General features: G+C 58.5%; 1 protein-coding gene across 2 annotated transcripts; it reads right to left on the reverse strand.

Moving 5' to 3' along the window:
• Window positions 1–6,197: 6,197 nt before the first annotated feature.
• GJC2 (gap junction protein gamma 2) lies at window positions 6,198–16,944 on the reverse strand. 2 transcript variants are annotated; one of them, XM_019729793.2, is made up of 2 exons: window positions 15,907–16,944; window positions 6,198–8,554 (listed from the first exon to the last, which is right to left on the reverse strand). In XM_019729793.2, the coding sequence occupies exon 2, from the start codon at window positions 8,533–8,535 to the stop codon at window positions 7,258–7,260; it is 1,278 nt and encodes a 425-aa protein (XP_019585352.2). In that variant the 5' UTR covers window positions 8,536–8,554; window positions 15,907–16,944; the 3' UTR covers window positions 6,198–7,257. The 2 variants fall into 2 exon arrangements, with proteins under 2 accessions (XP_019585352.2, XP_019585353.2); XM_019729794.2 differs by lacking the exon at window positions 15,907–16,944 and adding an exon at window positions 9,723–14,969.
• Between the last annotated feature and the right edge of the window lie 2 nt (window positions 16,945–16,946).

Raw genomic sequence — 16,946 nt, forward strand, 5'->3', positions numbered from 1 at the left:
AAGACCCTACCAATCAAACTGGAGTCCCCATCCGTCTCCCTAGCCCCTGTCACCCCGCATTCCACTCTATCTGTGAACCTGACTCCTCTAGGGACTCGTGAGAGGAATTATGCAGCATTGTCGTTTTGTGACTGCTGATGCCACTGCACGCAATGTCCTCCAGTTTCATCCACAGTGTGTCAGGATTTCCTTCCTTTTCAAAGCTAAATAACATCCCCTTACATTTTGTTTATCCGTTCACCTGTTGATGGACACAGGGGTTGCTTCCAACCCTTGGCTGTTGTGAATGTGATGCTATGGACACCGGTGGGCAGATACCTCTTCGAGACCCTGCTTTCAGTTCCTTTTGGCATTGTGTAAGGAAACCCACTCCTGTATGTCCTTACTCTCTCACTCCCTTTACTTCTGACACTTCTGATCACCAAATGTGTGGGGGGGGGACGGAGGGCACACATCAAGCAATTCTGTAACACCAGCTGAGTGTCCCAGTTTAAATCATTTCTGACCCTACCTACCTGGAGATAGTGTCAGACTCCACAGGTGAAGAGCTCAGTCCTACAAAACTGCCCCCACTTCAGACGCCAATTGCAAGTCCAGGTTGTTACCTGTGCTTCTGATTGATGGTTCCCATAACCCCCTCCTCATGGTCCATTAATTTGCCAGAGTGGCTCACAGAACTCAGAGAAACATTTACTTACCAGATCATTGGCTTATTATAAAGAATATAACTCAAGAAGAGCCAGATGGAAGAGACGCAGAGGGTGAGGTATGTGGGAAGGAGCGAAGGACTTCCATGCTCTCTCTCAGCCCACCACTCTCCCAGCATCTCCATGTGTTCACCACCCGGAAGCTCTTCGAACTTTGTTCTTTTGGGTTTTTATGGAGGCTTCATTACATAGGAGTGATTGATTAAATCACTGACCACTGATGATGGATTTAATCTCCAGCCCCTCTCCCTTCCCTGAGGTCAGTGGGTGGGACTGAAAGTTCCAACTCTAACCACAAGGTTCATTCCCCTGAGGACAAGCCCCGAAACTTAGGGGCTTTCCAAAATCACTTCATTAACATTAACAACAAGACACCTTTATGGTTCCCATCTCAGGAAATTCCAAGGGTTTTAGGAGCTCTGTGCCAGGAATAGTACAAGACCAAATATGTATTTATTATTATTAATCACAATATCATAAGTATAAACCCAAAGTAGAATTAATTGCTGGGTGATACGGTAATTCTATGTTTAATTTTTCCAGAAACCGCCATACTGTATTCCTAAATGCCCCAGTCAGCTCAGGCTGCAGAACGAACACTGCAGGATGGGTGGCTTAAACAACAGATACTCATTTTCTCACAGCCCTGGAGGCTGGATGTCCAAGATCAGAGTGCTGTCAGGGCAGATTTCTGGTGGGACCTCTCTCCTCAGGTTGCAGACGGTGCCTTCTCACTCATGGTGTCTCTTCTCATAAGGATACAAGTCCTATGGAATCAGGGCCCCACCTTTATCACCTCAAACTTAATCACCTCCTGAGGCCTATCTCCAGAGACGCTGGGGCTTAGGGCTTCCACATATGGATATTAGGGGACACAATTCAGCCCTTAACATTAAGCACAGCTTTTGAACCCCACTTCCCCATCAGCTAACATCCCCAGTTGTTTGTACCCCTTTTAGGGAAACTCAGAGAGCCTGTGTGTTCTCCCTTAACTCACTGTTTGTGAAACCCAGGACTGCAAGGTGACACATGGAACCAGCCACAAATGCTTACACCCCTCCTGTGTTCTATCCCGGATCTGACTCGGTGGCTCACTGTCACTCCTGTCCAGCCCACGAGTCAGGGCCCTCAGAGCAGCACCATGCTAGCCCATAGTGTGGGGCCAGGGGTGTCCTTGGGGGCCTCTCCACCTCCCCTCACCCTTACCACCTCATCCAGCTACACGATTTCAGGTGCCCACAAGCCCATGGCTCCAAGTGATGTCTCCATACCAGGCATTTCCCCCTCAAATTTCAGATCCCATGGCCTATTTGGCACTCCCCTGGCGTGTCAGTACTCAAACTGTGTGTACAAGGGTGACCCCCACATCTCCTCAGAGCCCCACTGCTCCAGCGACCAGCTGCCCACCCTCTGCCATGCTCAGTGTCGCCTACCACCCCTCAGCATGCACAAAGTCCTCATGCGTCACCTCGACCCACCCACAGAGCTCACAGCCCCACACTCCCGTGCAGGATCAGCAGTTAGCTCTGCCCCCTCTCCTGCCTCCCACTCTTTTCCTCTCCCAGCAGACCCCCCAACAGCACATGACTTGCCCCCACCTCAAGACTGGGTCCAGATGCCACCTCCCAACAAAGCTGCTCTGACCATGTATGGATGCGTTTCTCCAACTTCCTACTTGAAAATTTTAACCTACAGAAATTGTGAAAGAATAGTAAAACTGTACCACCCTTCACCTAGATTCAGCAATTGTCCACATTTTTCCCTGTCTGCCTGCTATCTCCTGCCAGTCCTCTGCTTGTCCAGCTCCCACTTGCCGGGCTGAAACCCCTCAATGTCACGCTGCTCAAACCCTGTGAGTTCCGATTTCCCAGCTGGGCTGACTGGGTGGTGAGGGGTTCGAGCAGCCTGCCTGGTGCCCCCTGGTCCCTGATGCCCTTGGTCCCCCACCCAGGTGACTTCCTGGCTGTGACCAGCTAGGCCTGGTATGTGGCTCCGCTGGCCCACAGCCCTTCATGGAGGAGGTCCTCCTCTGCTGGCCGGGCATTCCACAGTTGACCCGGCACCTCCCTGCCAGCCCGAGGACAAAACGAGGTGGGGGGAAAGTTCCTCCAGTCTCACGTCAACCTGTCCCCGGCCAGCAGAGAACCCTGCTTCCCACTGGGCAGGAAGGGCCCCAGGCGACCCGGGGCCACCTAGAACCTCCCTGACCTCTTGATCCAGTGCCAAACCCAGCCTGCCCCGCCACCAGGGCTGTTCGAATGCAAATTAACTCAAATGATGTCAAATGAACCTCCCAGCAGCTCCCTGATGGCACCACTGATGTGCCCAGAGACACACATGGCCTGTGGCTTCCTCAGTGGATAGAGCAGACAGCAAGTACCTCCCCCCATCCCACAGTCTGCTGGCCAGTGATGCTTTGGGGCCCCTCCTCCAAGAAGCCTTCTTGGGTCTCTGCAGCATTCTGGCCAGCTCAATACCAAGGACCCTGCCACATGTGCACCTCCTAGCTACTGCTCCTTCTCAGGTGTCCCCACAACACTTCTCACATGGCAGCTCTGGAGAAGCTGTGGCCTGGTCTCAGAAGGCTCCCAGGGAACACTACTAGTTGATCTGGGCTAGGCGGGGGCCAGGGCTGCAGCTGGATCCCACGAGCGCTCAACTCTCTCGGAGGCCAGGGACCTGGAACCATTAGATGGGGTGGGGAGCTGAGAACTGGAAAACGGCAGGCACGGGGGTCCGGACCCCGCTTCCGAGCTGCTGCCTGGCCAGGGGTGGTTTCCTGTTTTTCTCTCCTCATGGTATCCTCCCTTCCCAAAGGCAGGAGAAGGAAGCTGCCCTATTCTGGAGGTGTTGGACACCCCCTCCCCACAGCCCTCTGCGGTCTCCCTGAGCAGCTGGGGAGCTGGCTCTGGCCATGGAAACGGATGAGAATGAGACAAGAAGGCCATTCTGTCTGATCCTTCCCCAGACACTCCCCTGGCTGGCCCTGCCTCAGCATGGACCTGGGCAGGCCCCAACCAGCCCGGACACCCTGCCAGGCACTGAGGTTTATCCTGCCGACCGGCTGCTGAGCCCAAAGGACAGGGACAGGAGGGGGGACAGTTCTACCTTCCATCCTCATGGTCATCTCAAGTGGGTGTGGAAACCAAGGGGGTTTGCATGTTTGTAAGGAGTTAAGTGAGCACAAAGTGCCATGTTGCACCTCTGGGAGCTAACAGACCTGAGCATCGTATCCCAGATGGGAGGTGGCCACCCACTTTAGGGTATCACTAAGGCATGAGACTGTGGTTGTATCACTGCATCAAGGAGGCAGGACCATAGATGACACAGAGATTGGCTCCCCAGGCCTGGGACAGCCAGTGACAACAGAACCTAAGGCACCATGATCAAAAGTTCAAAGACCTGACAGGAGGCCAGTGGTTAATCTAGATCCCCGAGTCTCCGAGACAGGAGGCCTGTGCCTTCTCCTGTGGTGATCGCACCTCGTGTTGGGCATATACCTTAGGATGAATCCCCAACCCCAGGGCCTCAGTGGGGCCTTTAAAAATGTGGTGAAGGTGAGATGGGGTCACCAGGGTGGGTCCTCATCCTGTAGGACCAGTGTCCTTATAAGAAGAGATCAGGACACAGAAGCACATAAAGGGACGACTATGTGAGGACACAAGGAGGAGACAGCTGTCCACACACCAAGAGGAGAGGACTCAGGACCTGGATCCCAGACTTCCAGCCTCTAGGACTGTGAGAAATATGAGTAAATGTCTGTGTAAGCCCTAAAAGACTGTAGTATTTGTTACACAGCCCAAGCTGACAGAGACACCTTCCAGAACAAAGCGCCCATGTGCAGCTTCCCTCACTTCTGGGATGCCCTTTAGCCAGCTCTGACTGATGGTGTGTGTGTTCATCAGCATTCTCCAGAGAAACAGAAACAACTTGATATATATAGAGAAAGATTTATTATAAGGAATTATCTCATGCAATTGTGGAGTCTGAGAATTCCTATAATCTGCCATCTGCAAGACTCAGAAGAGCTGGTAGCTTAAGTTCCAGCCTGAGTCCAAGGACAAAGACAAGAAGAGACCAGTGTCTGGACATCCTGTTTAGAATGTTTGAATCCAGAATGTTCTTACCCGAGCACAAACCCGCCCAGTGTCTCCCCTGTCCACTGGCTTTGTGGCTGCTTTTCAGATGGATGTTGGGGGTCCTGAGCCTCACCTCCCACCATCATGGACCCTGTCACCATCAGATGCCAGAGTACTGACCATTAGGACCAGGCCAGCCTCCTGGCTTTGCTGAGAATATATACCTGCCTTCCTCACTGGCCCTCTCCAGCCACTAGCGCTGTTATGAACTCCAAGTGTCCCACTGTTCCCCACCCAGATGCCCACCTGACTCTCTGAGGTCCTGAGGTCCTCCAGAGCCTCCACTGAGAGAGAGCCAGCAACAGGAGGCTGACCCGGGGGAGTAGAGGGGCAATGGAGAGGGTGCCGGCACACAGGCGTGTCTTGCATATGTCCATCGCCAGCTCCACCACTCACTGTGCCCAGTCGCACCCATAGGGGATGGACAGCATGGCCCCCACCCAAGGGACCTGGTGTCCCCAGTGACGACCCCACCAGTAGCACAGACCCAAGTCTGGGACTGCTGGTTCCATGGACCTTCCTCTCTTAGAGAGGTGAGTGGTGTACCCCTATTCTGGACCCAGATTGGCATAGCCATCAAGACTTTCTGGGACGGCGCTCCCTTGGGAGTGGGGCTTACTTGGATCTAGGGCTCACCCAGGGGTGGGGCTCAGCCTAGGGGTGGGGCTTCCCTGAGGACAGGGCTCAGCCAGTCAGACCCCACAAACAGAAGGGGGACTCAACTTGCAGTTGGCATCTGACCAGAGGTAGGCTAAGGTTAGGGTTGGGGTTCAGCCCCATCTCGGGGCTTGGCCCTGGGACACCAAAGGGATGGTTTGCAGCTGGGAGAGGCTGTCATGACCTGCCCTGGGCCAGAGGAAGACTGGGAAACAGCTGGGATCACTGAAGTCTAGATGGAGGTGGTTCCTTGCTGGCAGCAGCTGATTCTTCCCCCCTTCCTCCCTCTCCTACGCCCACCTCTGCCCCTCACCAAAGCCACCACTGCAGGCTCTGGCTGCTCTCCAGACCATGCTGGGGCCTCTCCGTCCTCTGAGTCGCAGGCGGACCTTGGCTCTGAGCATGGAGGCATGGCCTGCTCTCTGTTCTCACGATCTGTGTGCTCAGCGGTGCCCTATCCCGCCTGCTGCCTGGCACTGAGCTGCACCCACATGTCTCTGAGGAGCTGCTTTCCCAGCCAACCTGGAGATGAGCTGTGTCCCCAGAAAGCAGCAATGGACTTGCACATGTGTGCACATACCGCATGAATACATACAGGTGCATGCATACTTGCACACACCACATGTGCACACAGGCCACAGGCACACACATACATATGTGTGCATACACATACACACCACACATACACACACGGTTGTAAACAAAAGTTAGTTTATTATTTTATGCCCTTTGTTTGGGAGGCTAAATTAGGAAGAGGGTCTGAGGGCAGGGAGGCCCTGGGCAGGAGCCCAGAGCCCCATCCCCAAGCACCACCAAAGCCGCAGCCCCTAGCCACCACCCTGTTGGTCCCAGCAGCAGGGCAGACCAAGGTCTTTGCAGAACTCCAAGTCTGTCCCAGAGGAAGGGCTCTGCCAGGCCACAGAGAAATTTAAGAGGGCATGGCCCAGCTGTATAGGCAGGAAACGGAGTGTCCACTCCAGCTTTCCAGGGCCTCAGCCCAGCTGTATGGGCAGGAAAGAGGGGACAGGGTGCAGGCCGGTATTCGCAGGAAGGGGATGAGCAGCTTATGCACTGGGCCCCAGATGGTTGAGTGGGGAGGAGCCGCAGCATAGGGCTGCGCTCAGGGCCTTCTACCCACTCTGCCTGTTCCCTCTACTGTACAAGGAAGACCCAGGAATGCTCCTGGCTCTGCAGGAACCAACAGATGGGCCGCGGGCTGGGGTGTTGGGGAAGGAGCTCCATTGGCTGCTGCAGGGAGTGAGGACAGCACAGTAGCCCCAACACCCAGTCCAGACACCGCTGGGCAGCACACCCTGGCTACTATAGGGGAGCAGGGAAGGGGGAGCACTCAATCCTAAGCTCTTGTCCTGAGGCACCAGCCGGGTCCCAGGGAGGCTCTGAAGGAAGGGCTGGGCATCCCAGCCAGGGAGGCTCAAGGTGACCCTGGAGGCATGCAGAGGGGCAGTGACCTAGCCAAAGCCCTGCCCAGCACCCCCCCCCCCCAGGGTTTATGAATCAGAACTGGGGAGCCTTCGTGGTGGCCAGGCCTGTCCTCTCCTCTTACCCCGGACAGAGAAGGGGCTCAGCGGGGAAGGGGCAGTGATACTAAGCAGGAGGTACCCTTCCCCCTCCCGCCCCTCCTAAGGGTGGGCTGAGGAGGAGGTGGCAGTGGCAGGTGGTGCTCTGCGTCTGGCCCCCAACCCCCACCCCGTGCCTGGAGTGGAGGGAGGACTGGGCGCTGTGGGCGCGGGGCCTCAGATCCATACCGTGGTCTTCCCCTCCCTGCTGCTGGCACTGCCCTTCTCCGAGCCCGCCCTGGGCTTAGCGCCGGACCGGCCCTGGCCCCCGCCCGTGCCCCCCGACGTAGCACTGCCAGATCCTGAAGGTGGCGCACCGGGCCTCGGGCGCCCCCGAGAGGCCCCGGGGAGGCCTGGACAGAGCGGGCTGTCGCGGTCCCTGGGCGCCTGCCCATCCCGCAGCGACCGCAGCGCCATACTAGCCAGCTCTTGGTCGTGGGCGCCCGCACGCTCTGCCGCGCGCACCACCAGGCTGTAGTCAGGCGGACAGGCCAGGCCCGCCGGCGCTGCGGGAGGCAGGCAGGGCGGCGGGCGCAGCGCGGGACTAAGGGCGGTGGGAGCGGGGCGACGGGCGCGCACGGCGTCCTGTGCGCTGCCCAGTCCCAGGTGCGCCATCTCGCAGAGGTTGAGCAGCAGGCAGAGGCAGCTGACCACGTACATGACCAGCAGGAAGACCGTCTTTTCCGTGGGTCTCGACACGAAGCAGTCGACCACGTGCGGGCAAGGCTGGCGGCTGCATGGGAAGAAGGGCGGCACCTCAAAGCCGTACAGCAGGTACTGGCCCACCAGGAAGGCCACCTCGAAAGCAGCCCGTGCCACCAGTTGGGCCACGTACACACGCATTAGGCCCTCGCGCTGGATGCGCCTCCGCCCGTCGTGTGGCCCATTGGGACCCGGGGTCCCCGCCGTCTTAGCGTCCCCGCCGGCGCCCTTGGCCGCGCCCACGTCCTCGATCTCGTCCTCCTCTCCCATGCCCTCAGCTGCCCCTGGCTCCTCATCCTCCTCACCCAGGCCCAGCATGGGCTCCTCTTCTCCCAGGTTGGTGGGCTCAGGCCAGCTGGGGTGGGACTGCAAGGGTATCGGTAGCAGCGCACGGGGCCCGGGGCGGCGGCGGGGCGCGCGACGGCGCTCATCCTGCGCAGCGCGGGCTAGGCGGTGCACGGCGTAGCCGAGGTACATGACGGAGGGCGTGGAAATGACCACGATCTGGAACACCCAGAAGCGCACGTGGGACAGGGGCGCAAAGGCATCGTAGCAGACGTTGTCACAGCCTGGCTGGCGCGTGTTGCACGTGAACTTGGTCTGCTCGTCGGAGTAGATAGACTCTCCTCCCACAGCCGTGAGCACGATGCGGAAGACCACAAGCACCGTGAGCCATACCTTACCCACGAACGTGGAGTGGTGGTGGATCTCCTCCAGCAGCCGCGTCAGGAAGCTCCAGCTCATGTTGGTCATAGGGGCGGGGGAGCGGGACCTGTGGGCCACAGCAGAGCTCAACCTTGGGGGGGGGGGGAGCGGGACGCTGGCCACGTGGAACTCAACCTAAGGCCAGGAGGAACCCTGGGGCAGGGGTCTTTGGAGCCTGGTGCCTCGGCCCCAGCAGGGAATTCACCGCCTTCCGCTGAAGGGGCAGCCCCTCCAGGAGCATCGCCCCCACCCCAGATCCTGACACTGCCCATGGGGTGCATAGAGGGAGAGGGGGGTCTGGGCAGCAGAAGGACAGACAGCACACAGATAGATGACAGGCTGCCTTGCTCCAGTTGAGCACTCACCCCTGTGATCAGGCACTCACCCCTGCCTGAGATCGGACCCCAGGTCCCTGTGACCTGGAGTGGAGCCAGCCCTTCCTGCCCTCCCCTAGCCACCCCAGGAAAGCCTGGTCCCAGGCAAGTCGCACTCCTCCCCCACCTCTGGGGACCCCCACCCTACGATCCTGAGAGCCACAGGGAGTCAAGTGGTAAGCCAGCTTCTTGGGGCTGCCAGCCCTACTCAGTCTGGGGACTGCACAGCTTTAGCCCACATGCACCCACAGTCCCTACCTCACTCAGCCCCCAGCAGCACCCAGATCGGTGGGGAGGGCCTCATGGAGTCCTGTACCCTGCCCGGCCCCGACCTCCTCTGCCAGTACAGTCCCCCATCAGCCCCCATGCCCCACACACCCTAAGTCCCCCCAGCAGTTCACCCCTCCACACCCTGCACAGGGTCTCTGGTCCCTCCATCTCTGCAAAGGACCCCCAGACTCCTTTGTGCTCCGCCCTCCCCCAGTCCAGCTGCACCAGGTGCTGCCGCTGGACCCTCTGGGCTGCTCCACCCTCTCATGCGCACCCGCATGTCCTCTGCAGTCACAGCTGGGAAGTCCCAGCATGGAGGGCAGGATGAGGCCAGGTGTCTGTCCAGGGTGGGGCTGTTTCCAGCAAGGTGCACAGTCACCATAAGGCACTTGTGACACTCAGAGACAGCCATGGGCCACTAACCATGTCCCAGACCAGTGCCCTTTCCATACCAGCTGACCCCTGGGTGGGCCTGTGCCCAGGAGAAGGGGCTCTGTGGGCAGGGACAAACAACCCTGGTCCCCTGTGCCTGCAAGGAGGAGCTGCACCTCCCAACCCCCACCCTGCCTCCTCCACAGCCAAGGCCAGTACCTGCAGCTGGATAATTTGGGGCAGGAGACCCCTGAGTGCTCAATGCTTCTGGCCCCTTCCCTTCTGGAACGGGCCTGGGTGGCAGTGTGGGCAGGTGTGGGATGGAGCAGCAGAGACAGGCGGGCTCTGGGCCCTCTTTATGCAGCTGGGGCCTCTCCCCTGGGCGGAGGGAGTGTGGGGGGGAGGTGGAGGAAGAGGGGGCAGCGGGGGTTCCTGGGGAAATGACCCCACTTCCTCACATCTGTGTGCACGGCCCATCTCAGAGCTACACATGGGCAATGCAAACACAGATGCACACCCACACGTTCACTCAGACACATACATGCATACAGGTGTACACACTCAGACATACATGCATTCATGTGTGTGCACATGTATAAATACATGTGCATATACATGTACATACTCACATGCACTTACATGTGTGCAAATATACTCGTGCACATGCAGTTGCCTCACATGTGCAAACACATGCATACAGGTGTACAATGCACTCAGATACATGCACACTCATGCACACAGTCACCAGACACATGCACTCAGAGACATGTACACAGATATGCACACTCACGTGTACACATACACTCGTGCACACGCAGACACAAGTACAGATGGGAACAGGCCCAGCCCTCCAGGGCTGCCTCTTCCCTTGTTCTGTCTCAGGCCGGAACTCACAGCTGGACCCCTCAGGCCTGATGCTGGCTGTTCTTCCTTGGGGCCAACCTCCACTAGCCTCCAGGACCTATTCTGGCCCTGACCTGACAGTCCCACATCACAGGAGGCTGAGGCCTTTGTCACCCCTGCCCGCAGGAACCCAGAAAGGGGGTGGTGGAGCAGCCCCCACCTCTTTCCTCCCTCCCAGCTCCTCCTGGGGAGAGGAGTCTTGGTTGCAGGCAGAACTGACCCAGGCTTTGGGGTCAGTATTAACTGGTTTTCTGGGGAAAGCTTTGGAATCGTGTTTGCTAATTCCCGCAGTACACATGCTCTCCCCATGCCCATGACCAACTCAGGAAACGTGGCAGGGGGCTCTCCACACGAGCTCTAACTCTGCATGGGTTGTATCCTGCCTCGGGGGTAAGAGACAGTGCTCTGCCCTGGGGGCTTGTGCAGATGCAGTCAGGGTCCTGGAGATCAGATATGTGAGGAAGAGGGCAGATGAGAGTGGCCCTGCAGGAGGTCAGCTGAGGGTTCATCCTGGACAGCAAGAGGGGGGAGAGGGTGAACCTCCTCTCCCTCCCCCCAGAGACATGGGGGAGCTCAAGCAGCCTCCGGGCAGGGGCAGAGGATCTGGCTCTTCAGACCAGTGTGCATGTCCACATGCTGTGTACCTGTGTGCAGGGCTTGTGTCACGCATGCAGTCAGGGCGCGGTCATTCTGTGGTCAGGGGGCTGGCACTGATCAGCTCTGGCCTGGAAGACCGCCACCCTGGTCTCAGGGCTATGGATGGTGTCCCCAAATCCACACCTTCAGCCGGTGCTGCCTCCTACCTGGCACATGGACGTTGGCAGGCACCAAAAACGCCAGAGGACCAGTCCCAAATATCTCCCTCCAGAGTGGCTTCCAACACAGGTGGGCCTGTCCTGGACAGTTCTCCTCCTCGCACCCCTTTGGGCCCCTCTGTAAACCCTGGATGCAACCCCGCAAGGCCTGCACTCACTCCGTAGCTACCTTAGGAAGTACAAGGACCCTTCTGAGTTCTGCGTTCTCCTCAGACTTTGAAGTAAAATGCCAAGCACATCTGCCCCCAGCGCCAAGGAAACTGCACCCCCATCCCACTCCTCATGGGCCAAGCCCACCCCTCCAGGGCCTCTGCTCCACTCCTGGCATGCTGACCCTGCACACACTTATGCGTCCCCCACACACACACATACACACCTCTGCTTGCACACTGGGACTAAACCTGGGGAGATGGGAAGGGCCTCAGTCCTCCCTGTGTGGGGGCTGCAGACAGGCGACAGGAGGGCCTGGCGTGTTCCACATGGTTACAGGTTAGCATTGGAGACATGGATCTGAACCCTCATTCAGCTAAACCTCGGCACAGTTGGTTTCCTAGAGAATGTCACAGATACACACGTGCATGTACAGGGCTCTGTATTTCCTTGCCTGTCTGCTGAAAGGCCTAAATTAAAAACACCCCATAGCACTGATACACCTCCATACCACTCCCCAGTAAAGGAACCTGGGCTCAAAGAAACAGAGAAACGGGTGGGTCCAGGGCAGGACGTTTTCAGGAAAGGAAACGCTGGAGCACCTGGTGGTGCCAGAATAAGGAAGTGCTGGCACGCGCGTGTGCACGCACGCACGGACGCACGCGCTCGCTAACAGGGGCGTGCCAAGCAATGCCCGAGCTCACCCAAGAGCTTCCTGTGTCTGAAGCCAGGTCATTTTAGGAAATAGAGTGACTAAAGTAGTAATAAAGATTGGGTTATAGATTATTACCATGGTATAAAATGAATCCCCATTGATACAAATAATTGAATAATTAAATGGGGAGAATTCTAGTTTTGCAGCCACTGTACCCTCCAGGAGAGGAGCCCACCTCGCCATTCCTCAGGGTTTGATGCTCAGAGTGCCCCTTCCAGAGCATGCAAGGAAGGGAAAGTGGAACCTGCAAATGTCACTTCAGGTCAGGGCCAGGTCTCACCCGCAGTGAAAAGCCAGTTGAGAGCATGGGCCTTGCTATGATGTGAGAAGGGCAGTGCTCCTGCTGCCTTTCCTCCCAAACCTCAGCCCAGATGACCACGAGACAACAGGAGACAAGTTCCAGAAGGGCCTCCTACAACATACCTGACTGACACAGCCAAGGGTGTCAGGCAAGGGGATCTGAGGCCTAAGGAAACCCGAGGTCTGCATGCTGTGATGGGCCCTGGTGGGGGGAGGGAGGGAGGACCCAGAGGAGAATTGATGACCACACGCTATGTGTGGTCTTGCTTGGGGGGAAGGAGACCTGGACAAGGGACAGTGAGAGTCATGGGAAAACTCAGGAATCTAGGGGAAGTTTTGACAGCATATTATTGGTGCATTGATTGTGACAAGCGTTCCATGGGAATGGGTGTGGGAGGTCACATGGGACCTCTCCCTGATCTCCACAACTTCTCTGTAAACCACCAGGGTTGTAAATAAAAACCTTAGGGTGGCCGGATGGCTCAGTTGGTTAGAGTGTGAGCTCTTGACAACAAGGTTGCCAGTTCAATTCAGGCATAGGATGGTAGGCTGTGCCCCCTGCAACTAGATTGAAAATGGTGACTGGACTTGAAGCTGAGCTGCGCCCTCCACAAGTAGATTGAAGGGCAATGACTTGGAACTGATGGACCCTGGAGAAACACACTGTCCCCCAATATCCCCCCAAAATTAAAATAGTTCCTACCCATCACCCCAAGCCCCTCTCCCTGTCTTTTCCTCCTGCCTGGCATGTATTGGTCTGTCTGGAGGCTGCAACCACTGAGTAGGGACTTTGGTGACTTGACCTGGGCTGTGGAGGGGTGGGAACAGGCTGCCCTCATGGCTGTCAACGCTGCTGGAATGCTGTGGCCAGCAGTGGCTCAGCTGGGCCTGCTTCATGTGGGAAGGGTGCTGGTCCTTCAGGGATCTGCCCCGGGGGGTTGCGGGAACCTTTGTTCACAGAGTATCTTGCTCAAGTGATGGGTCAGAGCAAGTGTAGGTGGGGGCCACTCAGGATCCAGGAGGAGGTTTGGGGGGAAGGGCCTGGGAGTGGTCAGCAAGGGTGTGGGGTTGGGGGAAGGAGGGAAGTGCTGGGCCAGTATGGGCACAAACAGGGGCTCCCCATTACAGCTGGTCATCCCACAGAGAGCCTGAAGGGAGGCGCCTTCGGGAGGAGGGCACGGTGGGCTCCAGTGGGCGTCAGGAGGGCGCATCGTGGGGAGAGCTGGCCCACCACTCTTGGTCCAGGTCCAGTGGAATGGCCTCTGCAGGGGGATACCTGGACTCTCCCAGATTCAAGCACCACCCCCGCCCCTGCCCCTTCTGAACAAAAATTCTAGAGAGGCCGACAGGGCTGCCAGCCAGGGCCAGCCCAGCGCCATCCTGCAGTGTAGCAGGCCAGGTCCTGGGCAGCAGTTTCCTTCCCATCTCTGGCCCCACTTCCTACCAGTGCCCCTCAGGGCCCAAGTAGAACTTCCTCCACTGAGGTGGGGCTGTGGGCAGGGCCCCAGTACTCAGCTCCCCAAAGCCTGTGGGGACCCTGCCCGAGGAACCTTCCAGCACTGGACCTCCAGTCTCAGGCTGCTTCTTCCAGTCCCTGAGGATACAGGGATCCCCCGTGTGCCTGGCATTGGCAGCCCTCGTCCACACTAACACCCACCAGGACTTCAAGGCGACTCTGCCCTATGAGGCTGAGGCTTCAGCTGGAGCCCAGGGCCTGCCCGCTGAGGGGCCCTGGGCGAACAGTCCTCACTCAGGCTTGGGACTGCATGTCCACCTCCCAACATGACCTTAGCAGTCACGCCAGGTCTCCCCTTGTCAGCTCTGTGGTGGCCCTGTGTGGTTGTCCTCCATGTCCTTCCCTGGGACCTTGGACTCCCACCCTTGATGCTTCAGTTGTGTTTCACCTGGACTCTGGGCTGCCCAGAACCCAAACCCTAGGCCTGGGGGTCCTCTGCCACATCTAGTGCAGAGCACAGCAGCCCATGTCCCAGCAGCCCCAGGGCGGGTCACACACACCACTAGGTTACGGCCCAGGGAGCCCGGGCTCTGTCAAAACCTTCCATCTCACAGAGTCCTCAGGGCTGGCATCACCCATGTCTGGACTCACACATGCACACCGTCACATATACTCACACTCCCTTCTGGGAAGCACCCCCACGTCAGGAGGGGAAGGTGCCCTCACCACGTGCTTAGCAAATGCAGACCAGTGAACAGACTCCTGAGCTCTGGGGAGGGAGGGTGAACCTGAGGTGGAGATCTATTCCCTCCCAGGGACACAAGGTGCAGGTCACGGGACTCCAGGGGTCACCAACAGGGCAGAGAAACACTGAACACCCACGGGGCCCTCTCGAGATGCAGAGCCTGGAACCCTGAAACAGGGAAGTGAGGGGAGGTCCTCCCGAAATGGTGGAGGTGTGGTGGGGGAAGGCCTGGGGAGTGAGTCATGGAGGCACGGCCAGTCAGCTCCAGCAGCCAGGCCTATGTCCCCTCCAAGCCTCCTCAGGCACTGTGTGCCCAGGGCAGGATGCAGAGCCCCCCACCCCTGAAGGGTGCCCACACTTTCCACCCCTCCTAAACCCCACTCCATCCCCACCTCCCAAACTGACCTGGGTAAAGCCACCATTGTTGCCTTTCTCAGCACACAGCATGGCATCATTACTTTTTCTCAGACACCCCCTCCCCCTGCCTAGTGCACTTGCTACCCCGACAGCCCAGGAGCCCCCACTTACCCAGCAGGCACGGACCTCCCCAGTACAGCAGCCCTGGCCACTCATGGACTGGCTGCTGCCCCTGGCCTTGCTTTCTCTTGATGGGACCCCTGCCCACTTCTGTTTCCCATCCTTGACCTCACGACCCAGACAATTCACTTACCATGTCTGCAGCACATTGGGGGCCCCTCCTGGAGGACAGGGGTTTGTTCTGCTCTCTACTGACCCCCGGGGCCCAGATGTAAGGACTTGGGACCCAGTAAGCGCCCAAGAGGACTTAAGGGAAGTCCCAGGCCATGCTGAGGCTAGCTGAGGCTGGGTCAGGAGCAGTTATGGGGGCAGGCAGGTGTACTCACCCCTGCTTGTCTGCCCATGTATAGGGGTGGGGTTCTCAGATTCCCCCCAGGCCTGAAAAGCCCAAAGCCCCAGCCTCTGGACACACTGCAGCTGCCTGACTGGTGTGGGCTGGCCAGTCCCGCACAGCCTGAGGGGCCCCAGCTGCTGGGCGCATAGCCTCTCCTTCCCTGCTCGACAGCCGGACTGAGTAGCCCCCACAGCTCCACACCCCGTCACCTCCACCCCGGGTCGCTGTCCCAGAAGACCCAGCAAATCAGGACCTGCCCATTAGAGCAGTGGGCCTGACAGACCCCCAGAATGGAGGAACACCTGGCCACGCCCACTGCCTGCCATCTCCTGGGGCCTGCTGTTTCAGGAGAGGCCAGCATGGGCCCGAGACCGTTGCCTAGAGGGGAGGGTGACATTGCTCAGCCACAAAGGGTACCCTACACCTGGTCCCCTAGATATCACCCTACCTTTTTCAGGCCAGAAAATGAAAGTCCCTGAGACCTTCCACCTGCCGGCTGGTCGGACACTGGCCTCCAAGGGTGTGCACTTGGCAGAGTCCAGGGCCTGACCCAGGGCCACCTCTCACCACCAAGCACAATGCAGGGGGAGGCCCTTCAAGGGCCCCATTGTTCCCCCACGGCCTGGGGTCTGAATCCCCGATTGTCCCTGGGACTGCACAGGGCCGAGAAGGAAGAGGCCTCCCCCGGCTGCACTGTGTTGGGAGGCAGCTGGCCCTGCCTCACCTGCTCTTGGACCTGGGGGGCTGCCCAGCACCCCCTTGCCTACAGCATCCAGGCCAGGCTCCCACCAGACCTCCTCTATGCCTCTGGGACACTGGATGACGCCCAGTCCCCACTATTTTCACCTGGGCTCCCTGCCTCCGGTGTCTGTGTCTTGGTCCTGCCGCAGGAGCGTGGCCTGGGTACAAGCCACAGCACCACCGCCCACCATAGCTGCTCTGCCCTGAGACGAGTAGCACTGGAGGTGTCTTCTCAGACTCCAGGGAGCATGGAACCCCCTGAGGCCCCAGGTGTCCTTCCTGGACTAGCCTCTCCCAGACCATCATGCCAGCTAGGCTCAGTGAGCTGTGCACAAGTGTATGGCACGTGCGGGTCCCTGAGGCAGGGTCCTGTCCCTGAAGTGTCAGCCCCACTCCCAGGTTAGCAGCATGTCCTTCAGGGACCCACAGCTGGGATGGGGACTAGGAGGAAGGGTGGCTGGAGCAGGGCCTTGTCTCCCCAGCCTCAAGCTACCTGATGAGGCAGTGGGAGAGGCGTGTGCTCCCTAGCAGCCCCACCTACTCCCGGGGGAGGAGGGGCCCACACCCACCAGGAAGCAGCACAGCTCACTCATCTCCCTGAATAGAGCTGGGGTGTGGGGAACCTGCGGAACCTCTGGTGTCCCTGGGTGGGGCATCCCTACTGGTCTTCCCAACATGGAACTGGGGCATGGGGAGCCCAGGGAGTAGTGTGCGGCTGGGGAGTAGCCCCACTGGCCAGCAGCCCCA

Source organism: Rhinolophus sinicus, linkage group LG10 (genome assembly GCF_036562045.2).
Source record: "Rhinolophus sinicus isolate RSC01 linkage group LG10, ASM3656204v1, whole genome shotgun sequence".
Classification (NCBI taxonomy): domain Eukaryota; kingdom Metazoa; phylum Chordata; class Mammalia; order Chiroptera; family Rhinolophidae; genus Rhinolophus; species Rhinolophus sinicus.

Excerpts from the sequence above, each read along its gene's own strand:
- GJC2 (XM_019729793.2), bottom strand. The coding sequence starts at position 8,535 with ATGACCAACATGAGCTGGAGCTTCCTGACGCGGCTGCTGGAGGAGATC.